The sequence below is a fragment of the Serinus canaria genome, chromosome 5, assembly GCF_022539315.1.
Source record: "Serinus canaria isolate serCan28SL12 chromosome 5, serCan2020, whole genome shotgun sequence".
NCBI lineage: Eukaryota > Metazoa > Chordata > Aves > Passeriformes > Fringillidae > Serinus > Serinus canaria.
Window position 1 is genome coordinate 26,874,547 of NC_066319.1, and position 26,167 is coordinate 26,900,713.

The window sequence follows — 26,167 nt, forward strand, 5'->3', positions numbered from 1 at the left end:
TATGCCTCCAAGAGCTTTAAGTCATAGCTTTAAAATAATGTAGTAAAGGCAAGATTAATCAGGATCCATGCAACTTTTATTTTAATAATTAGACAAATACAGGAAAATTTGCAATAATCTATCAAAACCATATCTTATCAAGAACCGGAAAGATGTTTAAAAAACATTCACATTTAATTCAGGTTATGTACAAACCAGTGTCTGTAAAAAAAAAAAAAACAGCAAATGCTTTGAGTGTAAAAGAATTCCATTCTAGTTTGTTTCAACATTTCCAATGACCAAGTTACCACTGAGATGCAATCACAGTGCAGACATGTTCCACAGTCTATTACACTTGTTTCAACAGCATTGTCAGAAGTAATTTTTGAAATAAAGCATTTTGATAAGTTTTGTTGAACAGTACCATCAACCCAAAATTTTCTTCTGCATATTTAATCCTTGACTGCACTAGTGGCAGAAGAGTTGTCATCCACAGGTCCAGAGTCCATGAATCTGTATCGCTATAGGGACAGATATATATCCATATATCCAAGAAGCACCAGCCTCCCATGCCTGAAGTAGCCTGTGTCTGCTTTGTACATTGAGGAGATCAGCCATTTTATGTGGAGCACAGCCCTTGATTTTTTTGGCTCAAAGAAGCCATCATCTACCCATCCAGAACTATTGTCGATGTGTTGCAGTATCAAATTCTTACACCTTCAGGATGCACCTCACACAGATGACACTTGAATCTGAGTGTGACCATAATAGCCATACACAGGTACAACAGCACCCTAAACCTCTGCTGTAAAACCAACTTCCAGGGTCTCTTTCTTTGCCCTGGATTAAATCCCCCCATAAATAGGGAAAGAAGAGACAAATGAAGAGCCTGGAATTTAGGAAAACTATTATGTCTTCTCATTTATATACTGAATTGAATCTTAGCCAAAGAAGGAGACCTATTGATGTAAGTTGAATAGGGAAAGCTATTGTGACAGCCAGTTTTGAAGTATGAACACTTGAACAGCCACACAACAGCTCCAAGTCCATCTGCCTGAGCACAGAAGGGATGAATTTACTCAGGTTACACCATTGTTCTTTCAGCCTAATGTGCTGTCACTAACATACTAATTTAATAATAATAATGGAAACTCAAAAATGCAGACTATTTATGAGAAATCTTTTGGATACAACAATCTAACCAAAGAGAATCCTCAAATTACACTGGTGTTTCAAGACAAAGAAAAATGACACAACCTTCACTCTTGCGTAGTAAGTAACAACGCAAATGCAAACAAAACCTATTGGCAACTGAACCTTACTTGGACCTATGTTCTGAGATAATCCTTAGCTGCAAGATGTCATCTGAAACATAAGCTACCATGATTTGGCCTGAGAGGGCAAATCTGGAAAATTTCACCTGGTTTTTGAAGGTGTACCTAAAACCTGGCAATAAGCAGTGTACTTTAACATTCAGCTGCTTATAAAAGCAATTTCCCTTCTAAACTTATTTTGTGATTCAAACACAAACTTGAACAGCTTCTGTGAATACAAATTTTATGGTCTCCGCCACAGTAACTCTACACTAGCTCAGAAATTAACATTTCAGAATAACAGAAGCAGCTCTGGGAAGTGGAAGACTGGAAATCTAGTGTTGGAAGGTTCTGAGCTCCTCCTTGGGTTGCACATCTAACATCCATTCAAGTATGTGAAAAGGCTTTTGTACATTTCTACATATTCTAAAGCAACTCTTAGTGGAGGTAATGCTGCCCTGGTGCATATCAAAGCCAAAAAAGAAATAAGAGAGGTGACTTCTGCATTTAAGTAACAACCCTTAACTGAGAGCCAGCTCAGATACACAAATGACAGCGATGCCAACTCCTAGCAAAGCTGTTCTATACAATGGAACTATAGCTGGGATGCCCAATAAAACATATGAGGGATTTTTTTTCTTTTTAGATATAATGCTCAGGGAAAGAACAAGTTACAGTGGTATAAAAACAACTCAAAGTCTTGTTAGAAAACCCCCCAAACTCAAAAAACAATAAAAAAAATGACAACAGGAATCTCTAAACCCCTCACCAACCGACCTGTTTTAAGTCAGACTGCATTGCAACAAAATATGGAGCAGTAATTTAAGCTAGAAAACACAAACAAGTTTGACTTGAAAAGTCACTGTAAGCAATTTTGATATAGTTGGTTTATTAATGCTATCCACAATGAATCAGCACACAAATGAGATGAATGAAAGTACTTTAGATGAGACAAGACAATGTATTTTATGAAAATGTAAATGCTAACACTTGAGTTAACAAGTCATATTGGAAAAGACATATATTACCAAGGACAATCAAAGAAAGCCTTTCTTAGTTTTAAAGCAGATTTATACATCACAGTCTTTCTTTCTTTACTTGGGCAATGGTTGGTGAGCATCTCTGATGTTTCAGTCCTATGAATCTATAGGCACTGAAACAAAACCCCAGGAAAAAAAAGTAAAGGGAGCTAGTGTTAGGACTTTGACAGTTGCTCTACTTGGCAAGGACTCTAGTATCAAGATGCAAGTAAAATAGAATGCCCATCTACTCCCTATGGCTCCCAAGAAAAAACATTACTTGTACACAATAAGAATTTATGGCAAAACCAACTTCATCTCACCCGTCTCATTTCCAAGCAATTATTCGTAAATGAAGTCTTTCAAATGAAGAAGAAATCAGAGTTTAGCAGTTTTAAGGTTTGAACAGACTCTTCTTATAAGAAGTTCAAAATCTCCTATCTTTTCAGTGATATTGAATTCTCTTTCATTTTATCAATCACCAGTTCCTCAAAAGAGAGGTAATTAAAGTGAAGGTCACAAATTTTGCTCCTTAGTGACATTAAGCAATCTCTCACCTAACTTAAGCATCCTCACCAATAAAGATACTACACAAAAAAACCCCCTTGCCAGCCTGAGGTGTTACATAACTGAGGGACCAATACTCAGGTCAACAGAACTCTAAACCATGTTTTTGATGACCAAGAATTTCAGTGATGCAATAGAAGAGCTCCTAATAGCACTTTGATCTCTAGATCTGGCAAGCTAAACTCCATCTGGGATTGCTGCAAACACCTACTTATTTCATAAGAATGCCAACGAGAAGGAACGTCCACCAGTGATGCAGTCCATGCTGTTAGTGACTATTTTCAAACGCGGGGCTTGAAATGGTGTTCTAGCAAAATGATTTGCAAGAGCACAAAGAGTAAGTCCCAAAACTGCTTTTTAATGTAGTTTATTAACCTTTTAGAACGTAGGATCCAAATTAGGACCTTATGATCCCATACTGCCAAATAATTCAGTCCAAGTCTAAGCAGCTAAATAAACAGGACCATGTGTACAGAAGGTGCACTCCATGCTTGAGGATGCAAAGTATTGAAACTGAGAAGAGGCTCTAGTTCCAGTGTGGGAAAAGAAAAAGAGTTTAGATTTACTAAATCAAACACAGGCACAGAGGCTATGAAGTCATGGAGCACTCTTAGAGTGACATTACTTTCTCCCTTAGTCGAATTGCTACAAAGTCCTTTCCTGTTACACAGTCGGGGCTCCACTGTCAAAATATCACTGCTGAAGAAGTCCAGATTGGGCTCTCTCTCTCCAAGCGGTTACAGGGACAAGTTCCATGGGATTTGTCAGCTTCCTCTGTTAACATCAAGGAAGTCCTGAGCACCCTTAGTGCTGTGAAAACAATCAGCCTGTGGTAAGAGATCACATTGCTGGTGGAAGCATTAGCAATTTTCACACAGGTGGTCCTTACCAGTGATTTGTATATCAGATGACCTCTGATACAACAGCACCTGGCTTAGACTGGCCGTCAGGAAGAAGCCACTTTCACACAGGAAAACTCATATGGTGCCCAGTGTAGCAGTTGTCTCAGGAAAAAAACCAAACCAAAAACCACCATCGGAGGAAGTTGTAATGATTCTGCCTTGGAATCCTGAGTATTTAGCTTCAGTCTCGCTTGAGAACTGAGGGAAAACCATTTCTCCTCCTCCCAAATTTGCTACAAATATCCATTTCAGAATCATGTCTGCTAGATATAAAATTGATGGAATGCTAGCTGGTCCATGAATGGTTGCACCAAGTTATCTGTAGCAAAGTAAAAAACTAGCCCAAAGGTTATGGAGATTGGAAGAGCTGGTAAGGCCTTCTTAAAGATGGCAAGAAGCAGAAGTGTAAGGCACAAACCCTGAGGGGAAGAAAAAAACAAAACACAAAAGACATAGGGAGAAATTAGGGAACTCTGACTAGCAAAAATTATATAAAACATATATGTATAAATACTAATGTTACAAGTTATGTTTTATGTCTTCCTAAATTAAAGGCTTTAGTGACAGATGTGCAGCCAATGAAAATCACAGCCAAAGTCCACACCAGTTTTCACTTTGGCCACCCAATAAACAAGATCAAAGAGAAAATATAGCAGTTACAACTTTGTTCTTGATGAACATTACAAACTATCCCTATTATAGTTTTACATTATACTCACAATTAATATGGCTACAAAACATGCTAAAGTTGTATTCCAGTCCCCACTTGCTGTTGCAGAGGCTTTGCCAATGAGGACACTGTAGAAAATAAAGTCTCCTAAACCGAGCTTTACTCCTCCTGTAAAGTGAACATATGGCAGCATGAGGATCAGTCTAGTAATATTATATGTCAGTAATTATTGAATAATATAAATTTACATTAATTATTAACAAGACTTGCTAAAAATTACATTTTATTTTCAAAATTAGTACCATTCCTGAATTAAGTGATAAACTCCTGTGAAAAAAGATAGCTAAGAAACACTACACTATTTAATTAATTCACCCTTTAATTAGAATTTCCCTATTCTCCTATTTTCCTGGACATATAAATGCAGTATATACAAAGTCAGATATCTGTAATTTTATTTGTGGAAGGGTGTCCACTTTCAGTTGTCTTGTCATATTCAACAGAATCTTGAAGAGCAATTCCTTTAAACTGGCTGAGGGAGGGGAAAAAATAAATCCCTTGCACAAGATATATTTTTTGCCAGTTTGAAACCTGTAAACTGTGAAATATCCCACTGCTTTCCCAATTTTCCTAGGGAATTCTTGTGCAGGTAGTTCTTAAAAGTACTTGTGTGCATGTACAGAGCATATCCCAGACGCAAAAACTCAAGATACTTAGTCCAAGATGTGAGAGTTAGGAAAATTCATTCTCTCTTATTCTTTTATGTAGTAATTACCACTTTAGCAACAACTCTGGAAGCACAATACTAAATTATTTCTGCAAGCACTGTAAGATTTCCTGAATGCCAGTTCACGTTCTGAGCTTTTAGTCCAAGATCTTAATTAAGAAGGGCCAGCATCAGGTGACCAGCTGTTTTCATTGGCCTACTGATTACTTTCCCACCTCACTACAGCCCAGCCCAACTTTCACTCTGGAGTTCCAAGAGGAACTAAGAACATCAAAACATAAGTGGATGTCTGCTTAATTATGAAGGTGGGGGGAGAGGGGAAAGAAAAAAAGGGAGAAAATGCATAAAAGAAAAAAGGTAACCCTACTCTCTTTCAAGAGGCCTCCAATAAAATGCCTAGAATAGCGCATTAATGAAAAGCTCTTAAGCACTAAAACACCCTTAAACTGCTGAAACAGACCTCGGATGCTCCAGACTTGTAGTAAACTAATGCTGGCTGACAAGTCTGGCTGGATCATTACTACTCACTGCAGGAATACAGGAAGGAGAAAATTACAAGCCCGGCCAGACAAGAGTTTTAGTTAAAAAATTAATTGAAATAGCTTCTTTGCTAAAATTTTTGCATCTTAATGTTATCTTTTTAAGTTCAGGAAATTAAAAATGATTTGCAGCATGCTGAATTTGGACTTTTTTAGTAAGGAAACTTTAAAACTGTTCTTAAAGTAGAAGTCTCTCTATTTTTAAACAGAGGAGCACCTGATGATCAGAGGAAGCAGCTGCATCTGCTAAAATGTGGCAGAATCACATGACAGGCACACCCTAATTTATTTAGAGCTTTGCATATCTAATAGCAGCTTGAACTCCAAGTGGAAGTCTGATGTGTCTGTTAAAACAGGTATCTGAGTACTGATATCATACACTTTCCAAAGATACTTCACTTCAGCAAGACGCTGGACAAAACTAAGCAAGCCCATTGCATTCTGCATTCATTTTAGTCTCCAATAAAGTTTTAAACATTGCTTCCTACCAAGCGGATCACAGCAGTTTAATCTTGAGGCATAAGAAACCTGTTAATGACTCCATTTACAGGGCCTAAAATCCAAAAGAGGTGATATAAAGCAGAACACTGCATGAAAAATACAAAGGCTAATGCAACTGACCATGTAATGGTCTGAAAACAGCTTGTGCGACAAAAGTTTTGAGTCTGTGTATCAAACTAAAGAGCAATTTAGCCAATATGACTCACTCCTGAAACAAAATGAAATGCTATCACAAAGCAACACCATTATTCCTATGAGGAATATCAGTATTCATCAGGAGCAAGTGCATCTCTTCAGCTTGCTAATAGCTCACAGAATCCTGCATCTGTCACTGATGAATCCTGCACTCAGGATGCCTGACTGACTAGCTTCAGATTTAGTAAGCTTTTCAGACACAGTAGTCCACACTCACGTTCTTCAGGGTCTTCACTTGTTTGAGAGTTACTGGGTAGAGCCTGAACAGCAGCACGTGATTCAGGTGTTGATTCAATGGGTCCTATTCTGTTGTCCCTCTGTTGCTGCCATTCCTGACTAAAGCCACCATCATCTGCTTCAGCATCGTCATTCTGGGCCCGGCTTGCCGGAGCTCAAAGGAAGAAAGGCATTTAAGACTCCTCCAAAAATGTGCCTTCTAAAACATGAAAGTCTCTCCACATGTAAGATCACAGAAGAACAAGATAGAAGTATTCCATAATACTAGCAAAATCCAATACTGGCACACACAATCACAAGACATCCTCTCTTAGGATTTTAATATTTACTTAAACATTCAGGAGACAATGTACACTCTGCAGTCACAGCACCTACATGTTGCACTCAAGTCCTAGTATTCAGGAGCACATCCACATGAAAGTGGAAGTTCTGTGGTGACCTAACAAAGATCATAATTTAAGGAATAAACTATCATCTTATATTTAATTAGCTTCTTTAGTTGATATTGACAGCTTAATTTTCCAGTAAAATAGAAAACTTTACTGAAAGTTACATATACATGGATGCCTTCAACCATGTTAAATTCAGAAACTGCACTCTGCTTTAGTAACATATATAAATAAACAAACTCCATGATTTAAATGCTATCTGCATAGCCAAAAGAGCTAGGTGTATTTCTGTCTAACACAAATATAAATGAGTTGGTATTATACTGTATCATCCCAGTTTGACAAGCAGTTGAGGTCAGTTGATAGTTTTATATTGAGTCATTTCAACAGCAACATCCCAGATCCCAGAAAAATTAATAGAAGAACATTAACTGCACAATAAGTAAACAAATTTTCAAATCTCGACAGATCCATCATTCTTAATCAGGCCTCCATGCTTTCACTCTTTACAGCAGCCAGCACTCTTAAAAAACTAAAAGAGAAGTATCCATAAGCATGTATTCCAATAAAGTGAAAAAGGTTTGTCAAAGCAAAGCTCACCTTGTTTATCAAAAGCAGAGTTTTTGGACTTCCGTTGGGCTTCTGGATCTTCCTCAGCCATGTTCACAAGCCATATCATTGTTGCTATCAAAGAAATGCAAACCACAACAGCATAGCTAATTGTATCTTCAGATGTGTGAAATTCTAAAATAGCATCAATCCATTATTTCTCATTTTTCATGTTTTTTTTGGATACAACTATCTCTTCCAACAGGCAATTTTACTCTCATTAAAGCACAATAATATCTAGAACACAGCCAGTACTGACAACAACACATTTACAAAAACTGGTGAATAAAATTTTATTTCTACTAGATTTTGAAAAAAAAAAAAGCAACAGCTGTTGCCCGACAAATTACTTTTACATATAAGGCTCCCTCTGAAAAATCATCAATTTCTTTACTCTTTTTCATTAATCAGTTTTTTTTATCTGCAAGTATAAAGGTCTCTAAACACTGTTACAAAGTTATGTCAATTCAGAGGCAGTATCTACATCAAAGTTAAATGCTCTCTGCCTTCACCATCACAAAAACTCCAATCTGGGGGTAACCAAATGTTGTTACATATAAAAGGTGTTTTTTAATTCAAGCTCTCAGTGTTAGTTAGTAGTTAGTTAACTGCTCCTCTCACAAAACAGAGTAAAAGGCAGCTATGCTACATTTTACTGATGCTGTGCAAGTGTGACAGATAGAGAAAGTCCTCCCCTTTCTCCACTCTAAGCTTGTCCCTGAACTGGCCAGTCTGCAGCACATTTCCTGCTTTCAAATACAGGCCTGTCTGGAGCACCTGCAGCATAATGATTTATGATTAGCCTCTTTCACTGTTATCCATGTGACTACAAGTAGCAACATGGAACTTCAGAAACAATGGAATTATGTACTAATTGATACACAGGTCACAACAGCAACTTCAATTCAGTAGATTATTTTTTACAACTGCAGGGAGAAACAATTTGCCAAAAAGGACAAGTAATTGAGAAAACAGTCACACAAACAAACCTCTTTCTAGTAATTTCTCACATTTCTTATACTAAGAAATGGGTTATTTAAGGACTGAAAGCTGGTAAATATTTTCTGGAAACAATTGCTCTCTTTGAGCAGGCTTAATTCACAGCCTAAGGACACAGTTCTTTATCCAAAACAAGGTCTGTTACCATTCTTCCTGTTTGTGTTTTGGAACAAAACATGCTGCTTTTTATCTTGAAATGTCTCAGCCAGATAATGTTGCACATTTTTCAGTCAACAGTGAAATGAAAACTGAGGCCCAAGTGAATAGATCAAGAATTCAGCTGTAAAGCATCTTATTAAAACCCAGAAAAATGAGAAGATTGCTTCAGAGGAGTGGGTGATTGCAAGCTTAAAGAATTTAGCAAAATGTACTTACAGGAGTAAATAAGTGCTGGAAAGAGTGTTTCATTTCTCTCTTGAGCTGTTTCAACTAATATACGAAGAGGACCTTTAGGACACAGGACAGCAATCAAATCTGAAAGGAAAAGCAAACAGATCTTACATCCCTGCAGACATAGTTATGTTTCTTTTCTATAACACTTGGAGAGACTTGAAGTAACAAAATGCACCCTGCCTAAGGATTTCAAAGACAGCCATTGGCCACAATTCATATCCTACAGCAATGCTTTTTAATATTCTCAGTTATTACATATTACTGTAATATGCATACAAATTTTAAAACATTATATTCCTCACTTCAGATATTATGCAACTGGAAATGTACCTGTGTCTATATGTTGACCTGTAAGTAATTCAAGAAAGCTACTCCTCAACTACCATCTTGGAAATACCCAAGCTTGCCTTCTATTCGGAAAGCTTTTTGTAATCAAAGTTTAATGCTAGAAGAAATTTTAAAACAACAGGTGAAGCTTATTTAATTCTTGTGAAACAGGCATATTGGGATAGAGAGCTATAACATTGCTACTGCCTTCTGCACTTGTCCACTCACCAAATGCTTTTAAATTAATTTGAAACTCAATCTGACACTGAAAGGAACAGCTGACTTGTCAGGAGCTGTGTGCTGCTCAGAGCAGGCCTTCTGCACCTGAGCCAACTGCCCTGGCATCACTGCTGGTCCCACTCCAGTAAAGAATGGGGTTGCAGGCTTTGAAAACTTACATCCCCTGTACTCAAAAAAAACCACATCATGGTCTTGGAACTTGATCTCAAGTAATTTCCTTTTGCTATCACTGAATAAAGGCTGAATGCATGGAGCACTCAGATCTGTTCCAGTTGCACGAAGGGTGGAAATGGGGCTGGGGGATGGGAAGTTTTTCTTAATGTGCTCTGTGACCATGAAAATACACACAAGGGACAATTTTCCTCTCCCTGAAGAAAGAGGACACAAGAAAGAGGACACTTAAGGAGAACACTGATGTATCAGAGCTAATCAAATCTTATCAACCCCTGCACTTACATCTGGACAGAATCTCAGTCTTTATCATGATCAGTGACTATGAGAGCACACATTCAGCACACTTACATGCCTCCAAAAAATTCAAATTAAGAGCACTTCTTCACTTAGCTGTAATGTTTTAATTATGTCTAAGTAACTGAATTTTAGTCTTGCCTGGAAATTAAATCAGTATTTAGGATACATGATTTTCTTACCAAGTGCTCAGTGCCCCCTAAAGCTTTATGGAAAAACTACAGCTAAGTTTCTCTCAGCCATCATTCTGAAAAAGAGCAGTATGCGACAACTACAATGAATAAAAAAAAAAGCGCCAATGAAACAGATCTCACAACCATATCCTTTTAAATATAAAATAACTTTGAGCAATGCAAACTGCTCTTAATCCTTCCTTCCTTCTTTGTCACTATATTATCAGGTATGGATCAGGTTGTTGCTTCTATGTCCACAAATTTGAACAATTCATAGGTTGGGCAAATCTATATTTGCATGGGACTGTATAGAAGGAACAAGCTCCTAGATTCTGAAAGTACAAGGGATTCCTAAGATTCTTGGGGGAAATGCGAAGCTGAAAGTTCTCCACCTTCACAAAAAAAGATCAAAATGGGTCTCTCTCATCTCCTCCTCTCTTGAATTACTTTAACTCTTCTCCCCAAAGAATCTAGAAAGTCCAGGAAACATGAGAGAAAATGGGATCAATACAGTAATACAGAGCCCTCAGCTGCAGGGAACTGATCTCAGTTTAGGACCATGATCTTATTTATGAAGATCATGATCACCTTATCTGCTACTTTGAATGATACACACACACACATTTTTTTTTTTAAGGTCTAGTCAGATAAGCGGAAAAGTCAGAGAACAAAAGAAATTCCCACCACAGGACCTGTTACTGTGCCTTGCTCCCAAACTTACCATACACTGAAATGACAGCCAGGATAAGCCACGCAGTCCATTCAGGAAGGTACTTAATAAACACCAAGGCCATGAGAGCACTTATCATAATGAGATATGCCTGCTGGAGCCGAAGAGGACCCTTCCAATGGATACAAATCATTCCCACAACACCAAAGTTCCAGATCATGAGTGCCACTGTAATGTAGTCCATGGCAACATTATATGTCTTAAAAACCTCACTAAAAAAAAGGAAAATAATATAGATGGCATTTGCTTGAAACAATGGAAACAAATTACAGATGCAAACTTCAGAATACCTTTTAAAAAAATTTCATATTCAATGTAGTGGCATAAATGTAAAATTCTTTCTTTAATTAATACTTAACTATTCTTCACAATAGGATAAATTTTGCCAGTATTTGCTTCACACCAACTCTTTTGCTTTTTTGAAAAATTTCATTAAGTTCTATTTCCTTTTCAATCAAAGCAGTAGCTGACAGGAAAGAACATTCTGCAACATCAGTCATTCTGATTATGCTCATAACTTTTAAAAATCAGAATAATCAGAACTTGTGAGGTTGTAATGGATCTTTAAAGGCAGGCAAAGATCTCTCTCTACTAACATGCTGCCTGTAGAAAGCTTTGATATCTTTAAAGATACACGTTCATTCTATTATTCACCATAAACACTGAAGTAAAAAGCTTTATTTTTGGATGAACCATGTCCCTGTCACACCAAATACTATAAACTAATTAAGAACCTCAATAAGTAAAACCAAAATAGACAATGCCATCATGAAGTGACAGGTGATTTCTGCTGAGTCAGGGAAGAAATGGCTGTGAAGTCTTGTTGCAGAATCTGCTGCTACCAACTCATCAAGCCACTAAGAACCCTATAATTTGCATAATACTTTCCTTGTTGTCCAGCAAACTTGCTGTCTGCAGCTGTCAGCTGACCTTTGAGATGTACAGTGTTAACAGGATGTCCCTTACTGTCATCATGCACTATTGGTCTACAAGCCCCCTCACTCTCTGAACCTCTGGCAAAAGGAAGCCAGCACTGCTGTTAAGGCAGCAGGGACAGATGAAGGAGCTGCCTTGTATTTCAAAAGCCATTGTTAAGGTTAGAGAAAGTACTGACCACAAAAGGCATCACAGATCTCTTTTAGCAAAAATCAGTGACTGAAGGGAAGGCCATATTCTCCTTCTAGAGTCCAAATTAAATGAGCTTCTTCAAAGAGAAGTGTTTGTCATCAAGTGTCATAAAAACATACAGAGTATAATAATTTCATTACATAACTCTAGTTACAAACCCTGAGGAGGCTGCTCATTTTTGACAATACTGAGTATTTTGGCCAAATTTTCTTGATGTCTGGACAAGGGCATGCTTCCAAATTTGAGAAGAAAAGCACTGAATATATTTCAGTGAGATAGTAGATTCTTTTCAGCTGACTCCACCACTTCCATGCAAACAGCCTTTGAATATACAGCTAACAAAGCCATGATGTAAACAACTGCCCTTGAGTCATATGTCAAGGAAAAATTAGGTTATCAGAAGACATGTCAGCAGAGCAAGCTCCTCCCAAGATAAGCTTATTCTGGTAAGCAAGATGTGCTTATTCTGGTGATGCATGTGATGGACACACACACCATCTGTACCTAATCAGATGCATTATAAACCTATGAATCACTCTTTCTTTTATGTGTACTCTATCAGACTATACAAAACTAAAAATTTTATTGCAATAGCTTACTCACTATCATTCCTCTCAAGATTCAAGGCCTAGTTCAAAAATACATACATACATAAAATGATACATGAAAAATAGCATATTAATGGTTCACTTACCCCAGGTAGATGAATGAGAAAAAGAAAAGCAGCAAAAGAGAAGAAATGATAAGCCAACCATGGATCACCTGGAGAAGAAGATATCAATGCAGATGTTTTTAGACTTGTTATTTTAAATTTACCATATATTAAAAGACTTTTAAGGTTATTTTTCCTTTTGTTTAAAGCAAGAAAATTATTTAAGATATCTCCTTCTTTGGTTGGTGCTACATTCATGTTTAGTCTATGCACACTGGTGTATTTCACTTTACACTTCTGAATTTTAAGTGCTGTGTGAACTTTCAGTAGATACTCTTTAGTTCTATTGAAAACTACTGTTTGCGTATTTTTAGACCATTTTGATACCAGTGGCATTATAACATAGCAGAATCATCCAGCATGAACACAGATGGAAAACATGATTCACTTTTGTGCTGCTCTGATTTCAAACCATTTTCAGAATGAAGTTATAGAATTAAATGATGGAACCCAGAAAAACCTTCAGTACTTATCTGCTGAAATGTCACTGATGAATGACTATATAAGGATTTCAATATTCTCTATCAGTCATCTACAGACATAATCCTTTATTTTGATGTGAGAGTAGACTTACATGCCCAACAATTCAATAAAGAACAGTTCAGCGATATACTCAGCAAAGCCACTCAAAGATTTAAACCTGGAAATGACAGGCACTCAGACTGACAGAAGTGAACTTTTCTGGTATTTATTGTGCAAAGTGAAAAAACCATGACTGAAGACCCCTTTAATTCAAGTAATGTCTTCATATCTCTTAACTGAGATTTAACATATATTGGTCAAAGTCCCAGCACAGAATCTCTTTTATAAAACCTGACCCAGTATTGCAAGTAGACAACCCATCAGAAGCAATAATCTAGAAATCAAAGCTACATAAGAAATCCTGCTTTCAACAGATACAATCAGAGGAAAATTACCTGGCTAAATTCACTATATTTGTACACCAGATTAAAGTATTCAGAAACTGCTAAAAAAACCATGTTATCTCTGTCCTCCTCTTAAAGATGTGTAGTAGAACGGATCTGATGTTCTTAAAATATTTAGCAAAAATTAGCTTAAAAGTAAAGTACATATGCACAAAGATTAAAGGAATCACACTTATGTGATGTAACCAGGACTTTCTGACAAATCAAGAATCCAGCCATTATAGCTAGAAATTTAGTACATTGAGTCTAATGACACATTTTTCATATGCATTTTTAAAATTTTTGGCCATTTATGAAACATTCACTCTCCTCCTTTACACTGCTTCTCAAAAGAGGTTCAAATTTAACTTTCAACCTAATAAAACCTGTCATTTAACCTCCTAATCTAACAGACTGGCTTTTGCTAGTACGTTCTCCAAAAGTCTTAAGAAATTCCCACACGCAATAAGCAAGGTGCCTGTAAAGATGCTGCAGGAAAACTGCCAAAGTATCTGTCTCAGTATTTCAAACTCTCACCACTCACAGCAAATGGGAGAAAGAACCTTACAAAGGTGAATATCAGTATATATTGATTCAAACAGAACCAAATTTTCCAACAACTTGTAAAGCTACTAAGCAGGGACCTAACAAGAGTAATTTTATTCCTCTGTAAAATTAGTTGAAACTACTTTAAGAAAAGAGCAAAGAAAGCTCTCTCATGACTTCTACCTGAAGATTTTGTATTTGTAATATAAGCTCTTAAACTTCTACCATGTAAGAAAATCAAGTGAACAGTAATGTTTCATCCTACTAAAATAGTGAATGTTGACAGTGTTAAAACACCAAGGCCATACTCCAACAAACTTCTACACACACCTTGCATAACTACTGTCAACAGAACTAGAAGAGGCAATTTCAAGAGTTGATCTAAGTTGGCATTTTACACACAGATGTTTGCTTTATTCTCAGTATGTATCTCATTTACTATAGCGTTTTCCAGATCATGGGTCTCTTTTCTTATAAGTGATTTTTCCAGAGTACTTCTTCCAAGTTTTGCTCGCCGTTGTCCTAGCAAGGTACCACAACAGGTTTTTTACCTTCTCATTAAAGACTTTCCATTCTTCATTTAACAACAACTTGGATGCTCATTGATTGCTGTTATAAATTTGGCTTTAACTGCTACAACTTGAATAAAAATTAAGGATGGGCTGCAGGATACAGAGAATTAAAAGGAGCTACAGCAGTCAGACTTTGGTTAGGCAGAGTGAAACAACAAAGAATGCAGAGAGTAATAAATTAAAAACAAAAAGCGAATCAAATACAATTCCCTTCAAAGATGCTGTTTGCAGTTAGATTGAGGAGCTAGAATCAGGATCATGCTTAACATATCATGTACAAGACAACCACGGGAAACTAACAACAGTGAAGCTGAAGTAGTATTTCCTTTCTTCAAAAGAGTTTTTAGATAAAAATCTTGTGAGGATAAGCAAATTATCACTACCACATGAAGACCTAATGGTCTTTCATTATAAATTCCATTCCTCATAATCTCAACTACAATCTACATACAGAATGTAGATTGCATGTCATATTCTATGCATATTTTACATGCATGCATAGAATGCATGTAAAATAGAACCTTATTGCAGGTAATGACATTTCACAACATTCTGATATAGCAGCATAGAAACACTCTGACAGGAAATTTAAAAATAAGTTAATTATTTAGTGTAATCAGCATGAAATATAACCACAGGAAATTTATGGTATGTAATAATTCTAATTTTTAGTAGAACAATTATTTTTGTAAGGAAAATGTGCTGTGCTTTAAAAGGTTAAAAAAGAAACCAGAAATGTGAAAAGCTTAGTAAAAACTAGTTGTTGCCTTCAGCACCTGAGGAGAACTAAGTGGCTACACGAAGGAACCTAGGTAAAGCACAGTAGTTGACTTCATTAGAATGAAGAGAATTGCCAGTTTAACAAGAACTTTGTCAGTTCAGATGTAAGACCACACTATGATAAAAGTGAAGGTCCATATGTCAAAAATCAGCATTCCACAATATATACAGAATCAGGCAAAAATAATTTCCCCTGCCACTTCACAGATAATTTTTAAGGGGTTTCACCCACAGACATGAAGACCAAAACCACTGTTCCCTCCTGAAAACAAAATGAAATGAAACAAACCTTTGAATCCGACTTTGTGTTTTACAACTGATTCAATGTCCTGGCTGCATACCAAGAAGCTTTATTAGGCTAAGCCTTGTCAAATGGATCATTAAGACCAAAACAAACCAGGAATTTTCATGGGCAACTCCTCCCATGTAGGTGGCACTGCAATTAATTATGCTAAGCCTGGAGTTGCCTAGATGACATCATTACAAGATCGAAGCTTTTCACAAAGAGCCTTAGAGTCTCTGTGTTTGCCACACGAATACTGCCTGGTGTGTACAGCCACGCACACTGATAGGAGACATTTGTATTGGGGACACGGAGGGAGAGGGGCCCACAAAATAGGACCAAGTCTGTCCTTTGAATTTCTTGACCACAGAAAGATTTCAGCACATGAATATTTCAAAAGAATAGAAGCAATGTATATATCTAACTGACAGAACAGATGGCAGTGATAGCACTGGGCCTTTGCCCTGCTTTGTGCCAAATGAACAGAAACCACAAAATTGAAATGGTAAATTAAATCACCAGTTCTGCTACTTTAGCTCACTCATCCTTCAAAAGTCTTCATTTTGTACCATTCTCTAAATAATCTGTACTAATAAATAAAACTAGCACAACTACTTACCTTGTAGCACCTGTATTTGTAAAGCACAACCAGGAGGATGGTCATGACAATGATAACGCTGATCATGATGGCTGCGTTAAGAATAGAATTCAGGGCTCTCTGTCCAACTGTCTCTGTCTCTTCTGTGAAAGGAGTATAGATGCTACAAAAACAAAAAGTCAACTGAAACGACACTGAATGCACCAATGTTTCTGGTATGTGAGGCCAACATCAAACACAACTGCAGTAACTTTTTCAAATTTAGAGCTGTAAAAGCACATCTATTTTCTACTAAGGCAAAACTTGAAAGGTGGCATAGTATCATATTAGGCAAACTTGAATTCCTTAGAACACCTGCCTTTCCTACATTCTTAGATTACTACTGCTTTCTGCTCTGTTAAGCAGATAAAGCCCACAGTTTGATATGGCTACTCCCATGCTATGCGTCTCTGCCACTCTCCCACAATATCCCTCATGTGCTTACCAGTGCAGTTGGAATTTCACCTATGCATTCACCATGAAAAGTTCCCCTGTGATTTCAACAACACAATGCATGGGCTCAACTCACTCTTTCGTAAAGAAATACCATCTCCTGGGGCAACTACTTCATTGTGGGGTGGGAGTAAGAGACAGAGAGCAAACAATTTTTTTTTTATAGTAAAAAAATTATGACATGCTTATATTATAGAAACATTTCAAAGCCAAACACACTCTGAATCATTTTGTATAAATGTTTTCACAGTGGAACTGATCTTTAAGGTCTATTCTAACTCTTTAACATTCTGCGATTCTATGACCTGCTGCAGTTTCTAACAGGCTCAATATTCTTCCTTTGCCCCCTTTCTCTCAAATTAGCTTTCACTGAAATTGGGGTCTTTTTTGGCAACATTAATATTTTACCAAAAACCCAAAAACTTCTACAGAAACATCTGCCAGGAAAGTTTCTATAACTTCACCAGAAATGAATGTCTTGAACTTATATTCCCCTTGCACTTGAATTTCTTTATCAAACAGCATGGGCAAACCAGAACATGGCATATACGTTACTTCATTTATACTACTAGTTTTGTTCCTTTTCCAAAACTCTCGTATTCTAGCATAGTACAAGGGAAATGGCTTTGGCTCAAGATGGTGTTTATTTTACAAATACCAAACAGCATGATAAATATTAAAATGATGACAAGGACTTGAATCAAGCAGTAACAACAAAGATATTATCCCCACTGGCCACCAGACAAACAATAAATGTCAATGGTATCACAAAGAGAAGTCTGGTTTCTGGAAGGAATAAAACAAAACTGTCTTTGGAGAAGGGGAAAACGGTGGCAAGAGGAAGTTCACTGCTTGAATCAGACTCCAAAAGAAATGGGAGTTTGAAGAAAATTATCTAAGTCCACTAAAAAGATAGGGGAAAATACTGATACATACAGCTGTCCATCCTTGCGTGTATAAAAGCTGACAGACTTGATAGTTGCAACAACAACCACCATGCAAAGCGTGACAGGCACAAACAGCATAATCACATGTTTTGCCCCATATTTCAGTGTTAGCTCTTCATCTTCTTCTTCATCTTGCTCCACCACGCGCTGAATGTTGTTTTGTGGCTGCCCATTGGTCTCAGACTCAGCATTGTCATTTCTTCTGCGCTCACTGTTATCATGGCGACGTCTTTCACTGTTGTCATTCTGCAACACAAAAACCAGTGTCCTCAGCAACTCTCCACAATCACGTTCTTGTAAGTTAGGCTAAAGATGACCCTGAGGAGGAAACATGTAAGATAATATTTACTGCCAAGAACACTTGCTACAGCAGAGATTTAAACAGTAGTAATTAACTGCATCACAGTTATTAAAATAATGGGAGCACAGGGTCATGTTAGAAACATTTACATTAAAAACACCAACAGTCAAAAGTAGGCTGGTGGCACCTAAGAGCCTTTCCTTTAAACAGAATTTCAAAAGATGAAAAAAGGCATCTCTTTCCCTCAGTTCAAACTACAGTTGGTAAAAGGATGCATGACAGTAGAATGCCTGTAATTTGACAAGAATGAGCTGTATTGACCCTTAAAAATAGACATTTAGGATTCCCTCTTCATGAAAATCTCAAGAAAATGTCTCCATCCTTCAGTGTTACTTCCACTAAAGAATACTAAGCAGAATATCTATTAAAATTTTCATGAGGTATGGTGTTCTCATGTTTTTAGTAAAAATAACACAGAAATGATGATCAAACTCAGGTTATTCTCAGTTTTTAGACTGCTGTTTGATCCCATAGTTTCAGCATGAAAAGTTAAGATTAAGAAAGTCAATGCAGATTTTCTTCTTTCCCAAGGAAACTACTGCCACATCCTTTCACTGATATTGAAGAAATTCCACCACTCTTTTCACAAGTATGAAAGAGCTTCCTGTCCTTCCTACTGCTGAAACATGAAGGGTGTAACACATGAAACATCTAGCATATAATTCAAATACCAAGACAGTGGTGAACTTCCAATGGAAGCAAAAACACAAACTGGGAACATCACCTATTAGCAAGGGATCAGGCCTGCACTCCAAGCTCCTGGTGTCGCAAATCTTTTGCACCCTCTTCAAGAAGCACCATGAGCAGGGGGCATTCACCTTTTATACACTGTGTTCACATACAGAGAGCACAACAGGAGAGTGATCTATACTTTACCTTTTCTGGACTACAAAGAAATAAAACCATTACCAGACACTCTAAACAAGCACTAAAATGTGACAGTTGATACAGAACACTCTTTTTTTTTTTTTTTAGTGCATTACCATGTCCAAAATCAGTGCTGTACTGCTCACATTCAAGAGGTTTAATATAGGAGGTAAAAAATATTTTTGATTCCTTAAAAAATTAATCTAATTTCTTCTGAATTACTTCCTGCAGAACAGTTCTGTTTGACTAAGTGCACTAAAGCAGCATTAGATTAAAATGTACAATAAACTGAAGGATGACACCCTTTGCAATACCTTTGAAGTATCATTCAGTTTTCTTAAAATTCATCTGGACATAAGACAGGGCACTGAAAATAACCTAATGATCTTTTCCTTAAGTATTCCTACTCAGGTGGTTTTTACCTTAAATGTGCAATGCTAAAGTCTAATTACCTGACCTCAGTAGCATTTCCAAACATAACTACTGACTTGCATCTCATTAATTCACCGCAGTTTTTCAATAAATCAATAATAATTTTACAGATTCTCTCTACAGAATTTTTCCAGCCCCACCCTCAGAAAAGAGAAGACGGTAAGTACACACTCAGAAACTCCTAGTGGGGTTTTTAAAAGCACTTAAGTAATTAAGGAGCACAAGTCCCTGGACTTCGAACTGTAAATACTGACACTGCTAAAACCCTGGTTGAAGCTTTACAACTTCCCCAACTCATGAAAAATTTGCTTTTACAAAGCAGTACAAAGTAATAATATGCACCAAATGCTCTGCCTATTCCTTCCTTTTTTTGTGCTATCCTAAGGATCAAGCTCAGCAGGGTTTCAAGATCTGTCCTCTAAGAAAATCTGTTTCACTTTTCAATAAGGAAATGGAACGTAAGAGGAGAAAAAACCCCAAACTAAAATTGTTTCAATTAAACAATTAAAACTAGGACACAACTAGGTTTTTAGAGTCATGGTTTAACCTCAGTTTGAATTTAGTATCATTAATTTGAAATATGCACTGAAAAAGATGCTGGAATTAAAATTATTTCTTACGAAATAAAAAAAATTATTATAAATCACTTGGTCTTTTGCATAAAGTCCTCACATACAATTATTGAAAGTCAGATAGAAATGGGACTAAGGGAGAATGCAAATAAAGAGGTCATGTTTAATTCATCTGAAATGCTGGCTGCAACTAAACCTATTTCTGTACAGATTATAACAGAAATGTAACATTTTTCACTTTGATAGTAAAATACTCCATTTCTCTCAGTCTGCAGAAAGACAACAATAAACTTAATCATCTAAATAAACTGCCTAAGATGATCATACATAACAATACACTTATGAACAGAGCCTTTGAATTCTGCACAAGCAGAGCAGACCAAGTACTTCGGTTTCTGCACACTGAATGTGTAGCTTTTTCTCTGCTGTAATAACAGTCTTGCATGAGGAAGCACTTACCCCATCTCTGGAACAGAAATATATTGAAATAAGTTAAAAATCTACAGCTTCACAGAGCAAACACAAAACATCCAAAGGAAAAGCCTGATCAACTAAGCACACCACTACAAAAACCTGTTACATCAAACAAAGCGAAAAATGGAAGAAATTAGACCAATAGGTATCATTTTACTCCCTTCACTAGTTAGGAACAAAGATGCAATCAAAAAAGGCCTTTACATACTAAAACACAGCGCATGAAAATCAGATCAGCATCAAGAGTTACACAAGTTATTCTCTCATTTGCACTTAAAGCTAGAAAATAAGCTGTCCTTTCAGGCTACTTTAGTGTAGCTAAACGCGACATGTGTGTGCCCCACTGCTTAAAAGAACAAAGTGCACTTATATCCTACCTGATCAGTATTAAACAGAGCAGAGGCCATGGACTCTTGCTGAAGTGGAAGCAAAGGAACAGACTCTTCACTTTCCTCAGACATAGTTAAAAGTGAAAACTCTGAAGCTAAAAAGTCAGTAACACCTGTTGTAACACCGTAAGCAAATGTAAGTTATGAACTACGCGCTTTCAGGCGAATAAACAATATCAAAAGCAAATGATAGTGGTTTCTTTCCCTATCAGGAAAATAGTTAATAGCAAACCCAGACCAATGCCCCTGAACCAAGAGATAAAAACACAGCATATTTGATATGAAGTTTTTAGCTATTAAATCCAGATTTATCCATAAGGAGCAGACCACCATGCCTGACAGTGGGCATGGACTTCATCAGTTGTCACATATCCCACTGATGTTAAAAGGTCATTATGCAGTGGCAGATATTGAAGACTGGGTTGAACTCTTAGTGTGTGACTAGAAGAAGAGATGGCAAATTATAGCACTTAGGGATTTCACACGCTGACTTGTTAGCCACAGAAGCTAGTATACTTAAGCAGGAAAGGACTTTTTTAGGTGTATACAAAAACAAAGTAGATGTGTAAAGGGGAGAAACATCATTATAACTTAGTATCAAAACTACAGTTACTTAAACATGGAAGGAAAGGCACAAGTAGCAGCTATTCATCAGTACAGTCTGTTAGTCAGAAGAACATAGAACCCTTTGCTGGTAAGGAGCATCAACAAGTTATCTGTAAGGGTGGTGAGCCCACAGCTTACTACTGAGCTCTGTCTTTTCAATCTGGCAGAAGTTTCCAATAACAATTAATCTCTCACCTGTCCAAGAGGAAAAGAAACCTTTTTCATTTCCTCTGAAGTAAAAGGAGAAGGGATGCAGTAGGAAAGTTCCCACTTTCCTAACTTTTCAAATGTTATATATTTTATTGATAAAGCATGATGCTTATCTGAGGATTTTTCAAAATTCCATTTAAACTGCTGATTGTACAGAAGACTTGAAGCAGGAATCAGAACATTCTCTTGAATTATTGCTATAGACACATTTACAAGTGGCCCAGCCTCACAAAAGCATTTCCGTGCCACAAGGAAACCTGATATTCGACAGCTATAGCAGGAACAAAGAACAGTGTGACAAGTCTAAGAGCCTGAGCACCACACTCAAGTAGATCATCTAAACCTGATTTTTCCAAAATGGTACAATAGTATAGTTTTAGCAACAAGTATGTGCTTAGGCCTTTCATAGCAATCATATAAAACTTCAGGTTTTGAGTTCCTCCTCCCCCAAAACCTCAAGAACCAGGAGTGCACCTTGAAAATTATTCACAAGTAAGACAAGACAGAGCTGTTCTTCCTGCATAGGAACAGTCCTTCAGCAATAGCAGTAACAAAACCCAGGCTTCAAGCTCTACCTAGACTAAAATTAACTCTGTGACTGAGAAATCTGTGAACCAAGCAGACCACAGCCAGGCAGATATGAGAGCTCACTAAATACTGTAAATGTCAGTGTTTGAAACCAGAGTGTCTGACCCATTTTTTTTTCCCCCTTGATGGCTTGGTCACTCCAACACCACTTTAAACTGGGGGACGTCTTATTTGTACATAAAAAAAGAGTTTAGAACATCAGATATTTTGCAGCATATTTCTTTTGGCATTGCTTATCACCACAACAGTTCAGAAAGATAAAATGAATCCCAACAAACCATTCACGCCCATTTAACTGCTAGCAGGTACTAAAATTGTTTGTTACATACGGTGTTGCTGAGGTGGGTATCAGGGAAGTTTTCTGTCAGCTGCCCATGCTGAAACTGGGGCAAATGCGCAGACAGCTCTGTCATTGGGAAAGTCCTCTGGGAATCACTTATTTCCACACAAAACGGACCTTTCTTCTTGAGATGCTGAAAGGAAAGAGATGTGTAAAAAAACCTTTGTTCTTAACATGAACAGGTTTTCCCTCCCCTCCCTACTCCAGTTTCTGGAGTTCACAAATAACAAAGACAACCATTCTGTATTTAACCATGCTACCAAACTATCACATCTACTAAGAGGTCATAATAGGGATTTTCCAGCACAAAAATAAGGGCCTCTAAGTGTTATCAAATTAGTTCATCAGCTACAGAAATCTGTCAGCAACAGACTAATAATTTAAACAGTTCTTCGTTCCTTCTTGTGCAATAAATGAGAAGCATTGCATACTTGCTCAGAGCGCAGCTTCCATGTTTTATCTCAGCAGAGCACAATTGCTCCAAGTTGTTCTGGTTTGGATTGCTGATAAATTTAACAGTAATTTTCAAGGATGACTGAGTTACACTCGACTATCTAAAATCTAGACATATCCTTAACACTGTGATGCTACAGAAGTGACCTGTACACAAGACAGTATTTCAGCTGAGCCTCAAGAACTAACACGCCTTCAGTTCCCTTTACATACCAACTATATCTACATGCCACATGTATGTAACAGCTTTATATGTTCTTCTGTAAGGAAGTCAGATGAGAAAATTGTCCTATGTGAACTATGTGTTCCATAACAAAAGAGGATACAGCAATACAGGGGAAAGAGGAAGTTTTACTGAACTAAATAAGTTTCAGGACAGAACCCCATGATTTTAAGAGAATATGAGCAGGCCTAGATAAATCACAGGCCTGGTCACATAAAAAATAAATAATGAATACACCTTAAGGGTGGAGTGCCAGTCCATCCCAAGTGGCTCCAACCTTGTGTGAATTCCAGCACTCACCAGAACTCCTTACAGTAATTTTATTCACTAAAATGGAAGAAAACAAATCCAGGAAAAGAAAACAAGAATATTTTTCTGCTGCTTTAGTATAATCAGCTAATGTATTGAGAGATCTTGAAAAACTCTTACAACAGAGGACATCACAAAGCAAAGCCTCTCACTTTTGTCAGCAGCAAGAAAAGAGTCCTGCAAGACAGCACTGTGCTTAAAGAGAGAGCTAAGCCTATTTTCAGTAACAGAACAGAAGCTGTTTCTCTATTTACAAATAAATATGTACCTAACAAGTCCAGGGCACAGTGCTTACTAACTTTGGCAGCTAACAAGTGAAGAGCCAATAGGAAGCCACACCAATTTCACAAGTCTACTGGGAGCATGCAAACCGTTGGAAAAAAAAAGTAAATGTAGTATTCACTAGAATAGCTCCCTTTCACATCTGCCATTAAAAATAAGGCACATCTAATTTAAAATGTAATTTAAATGTAAGATCAGATGAAAATAAGTATTAATTACACTTCTCCTATTTTTAAAATTTTACTCTAATTCTTTGGTTGGGCTACAGAATAAAAACAGTGTTGTTTTAAGGCTGCTTCTGGTAGTAATTCTCAGTGACAGGGCAACCACAATGGAAAAAATTGAAAAGTTTCAACCAGATGTGGACTATCAGAATGAGATTTTTCACACAGCAGCATATTAAAATTCTAATTAAATTACTGGAGGGTAAACCAAAATGAAACACCAACCACAAAATCCTACTTATAGACTGGTAAAGAAAACCAGTACAAATCCACCAAACAAAAAACCCTCAGCTACTGATAAGCTGAGAGAATTGGAAAACAGGGAGGAGTAACTGATGGAAGAGTTGCATCAAAGTTTGAATGACAGACCTCAAAATTTATGGTTTGTGAAAACAGTTTCTTTTGAAAATGGATTCAGGACATCTTCCCAAACAAGTTTATTTTATATTTCTAAATAAATGAAATTTTTATTTGAACTGTAACTATGAATAAATGAAATATATAAATGAACGGTGTATATACAGACACAAACTAAAACTTTGCTTGTTTTACCTGAAAAGGGACTCACCAAGACATATTTTTTTCCTAATGAAGCTGTTAATGTTAAAATAGCCTGTCTAAAAAAGTTCTTCCTTGCTTCCTTTGGCTTTCCTAGGTCAGAACAACAGGAGTTACAACTGTCGCTGTCATGCGATTACATTTAGCCTAATAAACAGAGATGACAGCCAAGTAAGCTGCTCGCAGAAGAGAAAGCAAAGCAAGTATAGATCAGACAAACGCGGGGAGGTTAACCCGTGCTTTTTCCTTCGAGTGAGGAGCAAGAAGCATTTGCCACCGCTTTGGGGGCACCCCTGCCACCCCCGTCCTCAGCCCTGCCTCGGGCCGGAGCAGCCTCGCCGCAACCGAGGAACGGCGGTCCCAGCCCCGGGAGGCCTCCGCGGCACTGAGGGTGCGGGTCAGGCACCGGCCCGACGCCGCTCGGTGTCAGCAGCTGCCCAGGCCCGGCGCTCTGGGCAGCAGGAGAGCGGAAGGGACCCTTCCCGGCCCGTGGGCGTCTGCCGCAGGGCTCGCCCAAACACCGGGCCCGGCCCGTCCCCGGTGGCGCAGCGCGCCCGGGCCCCCAGCGCCGTCCGGCCCGCCGAGCACCGCGCCCTCGCCCGCCCCGCCGGCCCCCCGCCGACAGACGGACCTGCACAGCAGCCCAGCCCCGCGCTCCGCCACCGGCTCCTCGCCGCCCGCAGCCCGGCCCCGCTCCCTTCCGGCCCGCGCCCCGCCCTGCCGCCACCTCACTTCCGACGGGCGGCGAGGTGGCTCCCGGGGCCGGGGTAGCCGCCGTACCGCGCCCCCGCCGCAGCGGCCCCCGCAAGCCCGGCGCGCAGGGGAGCGCCTCGCAAAGAACACGCTGAGGGCTTTGCCGTCCGTAAGGGCCGGGAGCCAAGGCACGCGGGTGGGAACTGGTGGACAACAGAGTGAACACTCGCTGAGTCCGGCCGCGAGGAATCGTGCAAAGGAAATGCAGCTGGACATTTTTAACCTGGTGCCAGATAAATAGGTTTTATGAGAAAATACAATTCTCGGCTCTTTTAAATACAAGCCATACATATGCCAGTAACCCTGTTTTCAAATGGTCCCGCAAAAAAGGGGTTGAGAAAGTAAACTAAAGGGACATTTATATTCCAAAATAAAAACAGTATTAAAAGTCAACATGGTATTTTTTCAAGAAGCCTCCAAGTACACTTGTGACTGGTTAGTCGAAAAAACCAAAAAGTCAATTCTAAATTTGAAACTTACCTTGCTATCCATATTTGAAACACCATCCACAATTCCTTTTCAAGTACATAATCAATTGGGTTGGTAACACATAGCAAATGCTATGATACATACATAATATGTATAC

At 38.0% G+C, this 26,167-nt stretch overlaps 1 protein-coding gene across 6 annotated transcripts; it reads right to left on the minus strand.

Moving 5' to 3' along the window:
* Positions 1-58: 58 nt before the first annotated feature.
* PSEN1 (presenilin 1) lies at positions 59-25,531 on the minus strand. Of its 6 annotated transcripts, XM_050974939.1 has the most exons (12): positions 25,460-25,531; positions 22,769-22,912; positions 21,024-21,062; positions 17,930-18,186; positions 16,523-16,664; positions 12,800-12,867; positions 10,969-11,189; positions 9,022-9,120; positions 7,639-7,722; positions 6,630-6,803; positions 4,500-4,618; positions 59-4,199 (listed from the first exon to the last, which is right to left on the minus strand). In XM_050974939.1, the coding sequence occupies exons 2-12, from the start codon at positions 22,850-22,852 to the stop codon at positions 4,044-4,046; spliced, it is 1,443 nt and encodes a 480-aa protein (XP_050830896.1). In that variant the 5' UTR covers positions 22,853-22,912; positions 25,460-25,531; the 3' UTR covers positions 59-4,043. The 6 variants fall into 6 exon arrangements, with proteins under 6 accessions (XP_050830896.1, XP_050830893.1, XP_018763137.1 ...); XM_050974936.1 differs by lacking the exon at positions 21,024-21,062; XM_018907592.3 differs by lacking the exon at positions 25,460-25,531 and having other exon boundaries at positions 21,024-21,148; positions 22,769-22,907.
* Between the last annotated feature and the right edge of the window lie 636 nt (positions 25,532-26,167).

What these genes read in the sequence shown, in the direction of transcription:
- PSEN1 (XM_050974939.1), bottom strand. Translation starts at nt 22,852, where the DNA reads ATGACAGAGCTGTCTGCGCATTTGCCCCAGTTTCAGCATGGGCAGCTG. An exon ending in TTCTCATTCATCTACCTGGG is followed by an intron (nt 11,190 to 12,799) that starts GTAAGTGAACCA and finishes CCTTTTTTTTAG; the next exon opens with TGAGGTTTTTAAGACATATA. An exon ending in GTTTTGTAGCCATATTAATT is followed by an intron (nt 4,200 to 4,499) that starts GTGAGTATAATG and finishes TCTTCCCCTCAG; the next exon opens with GGTTTGTGCCTTACACTTCT.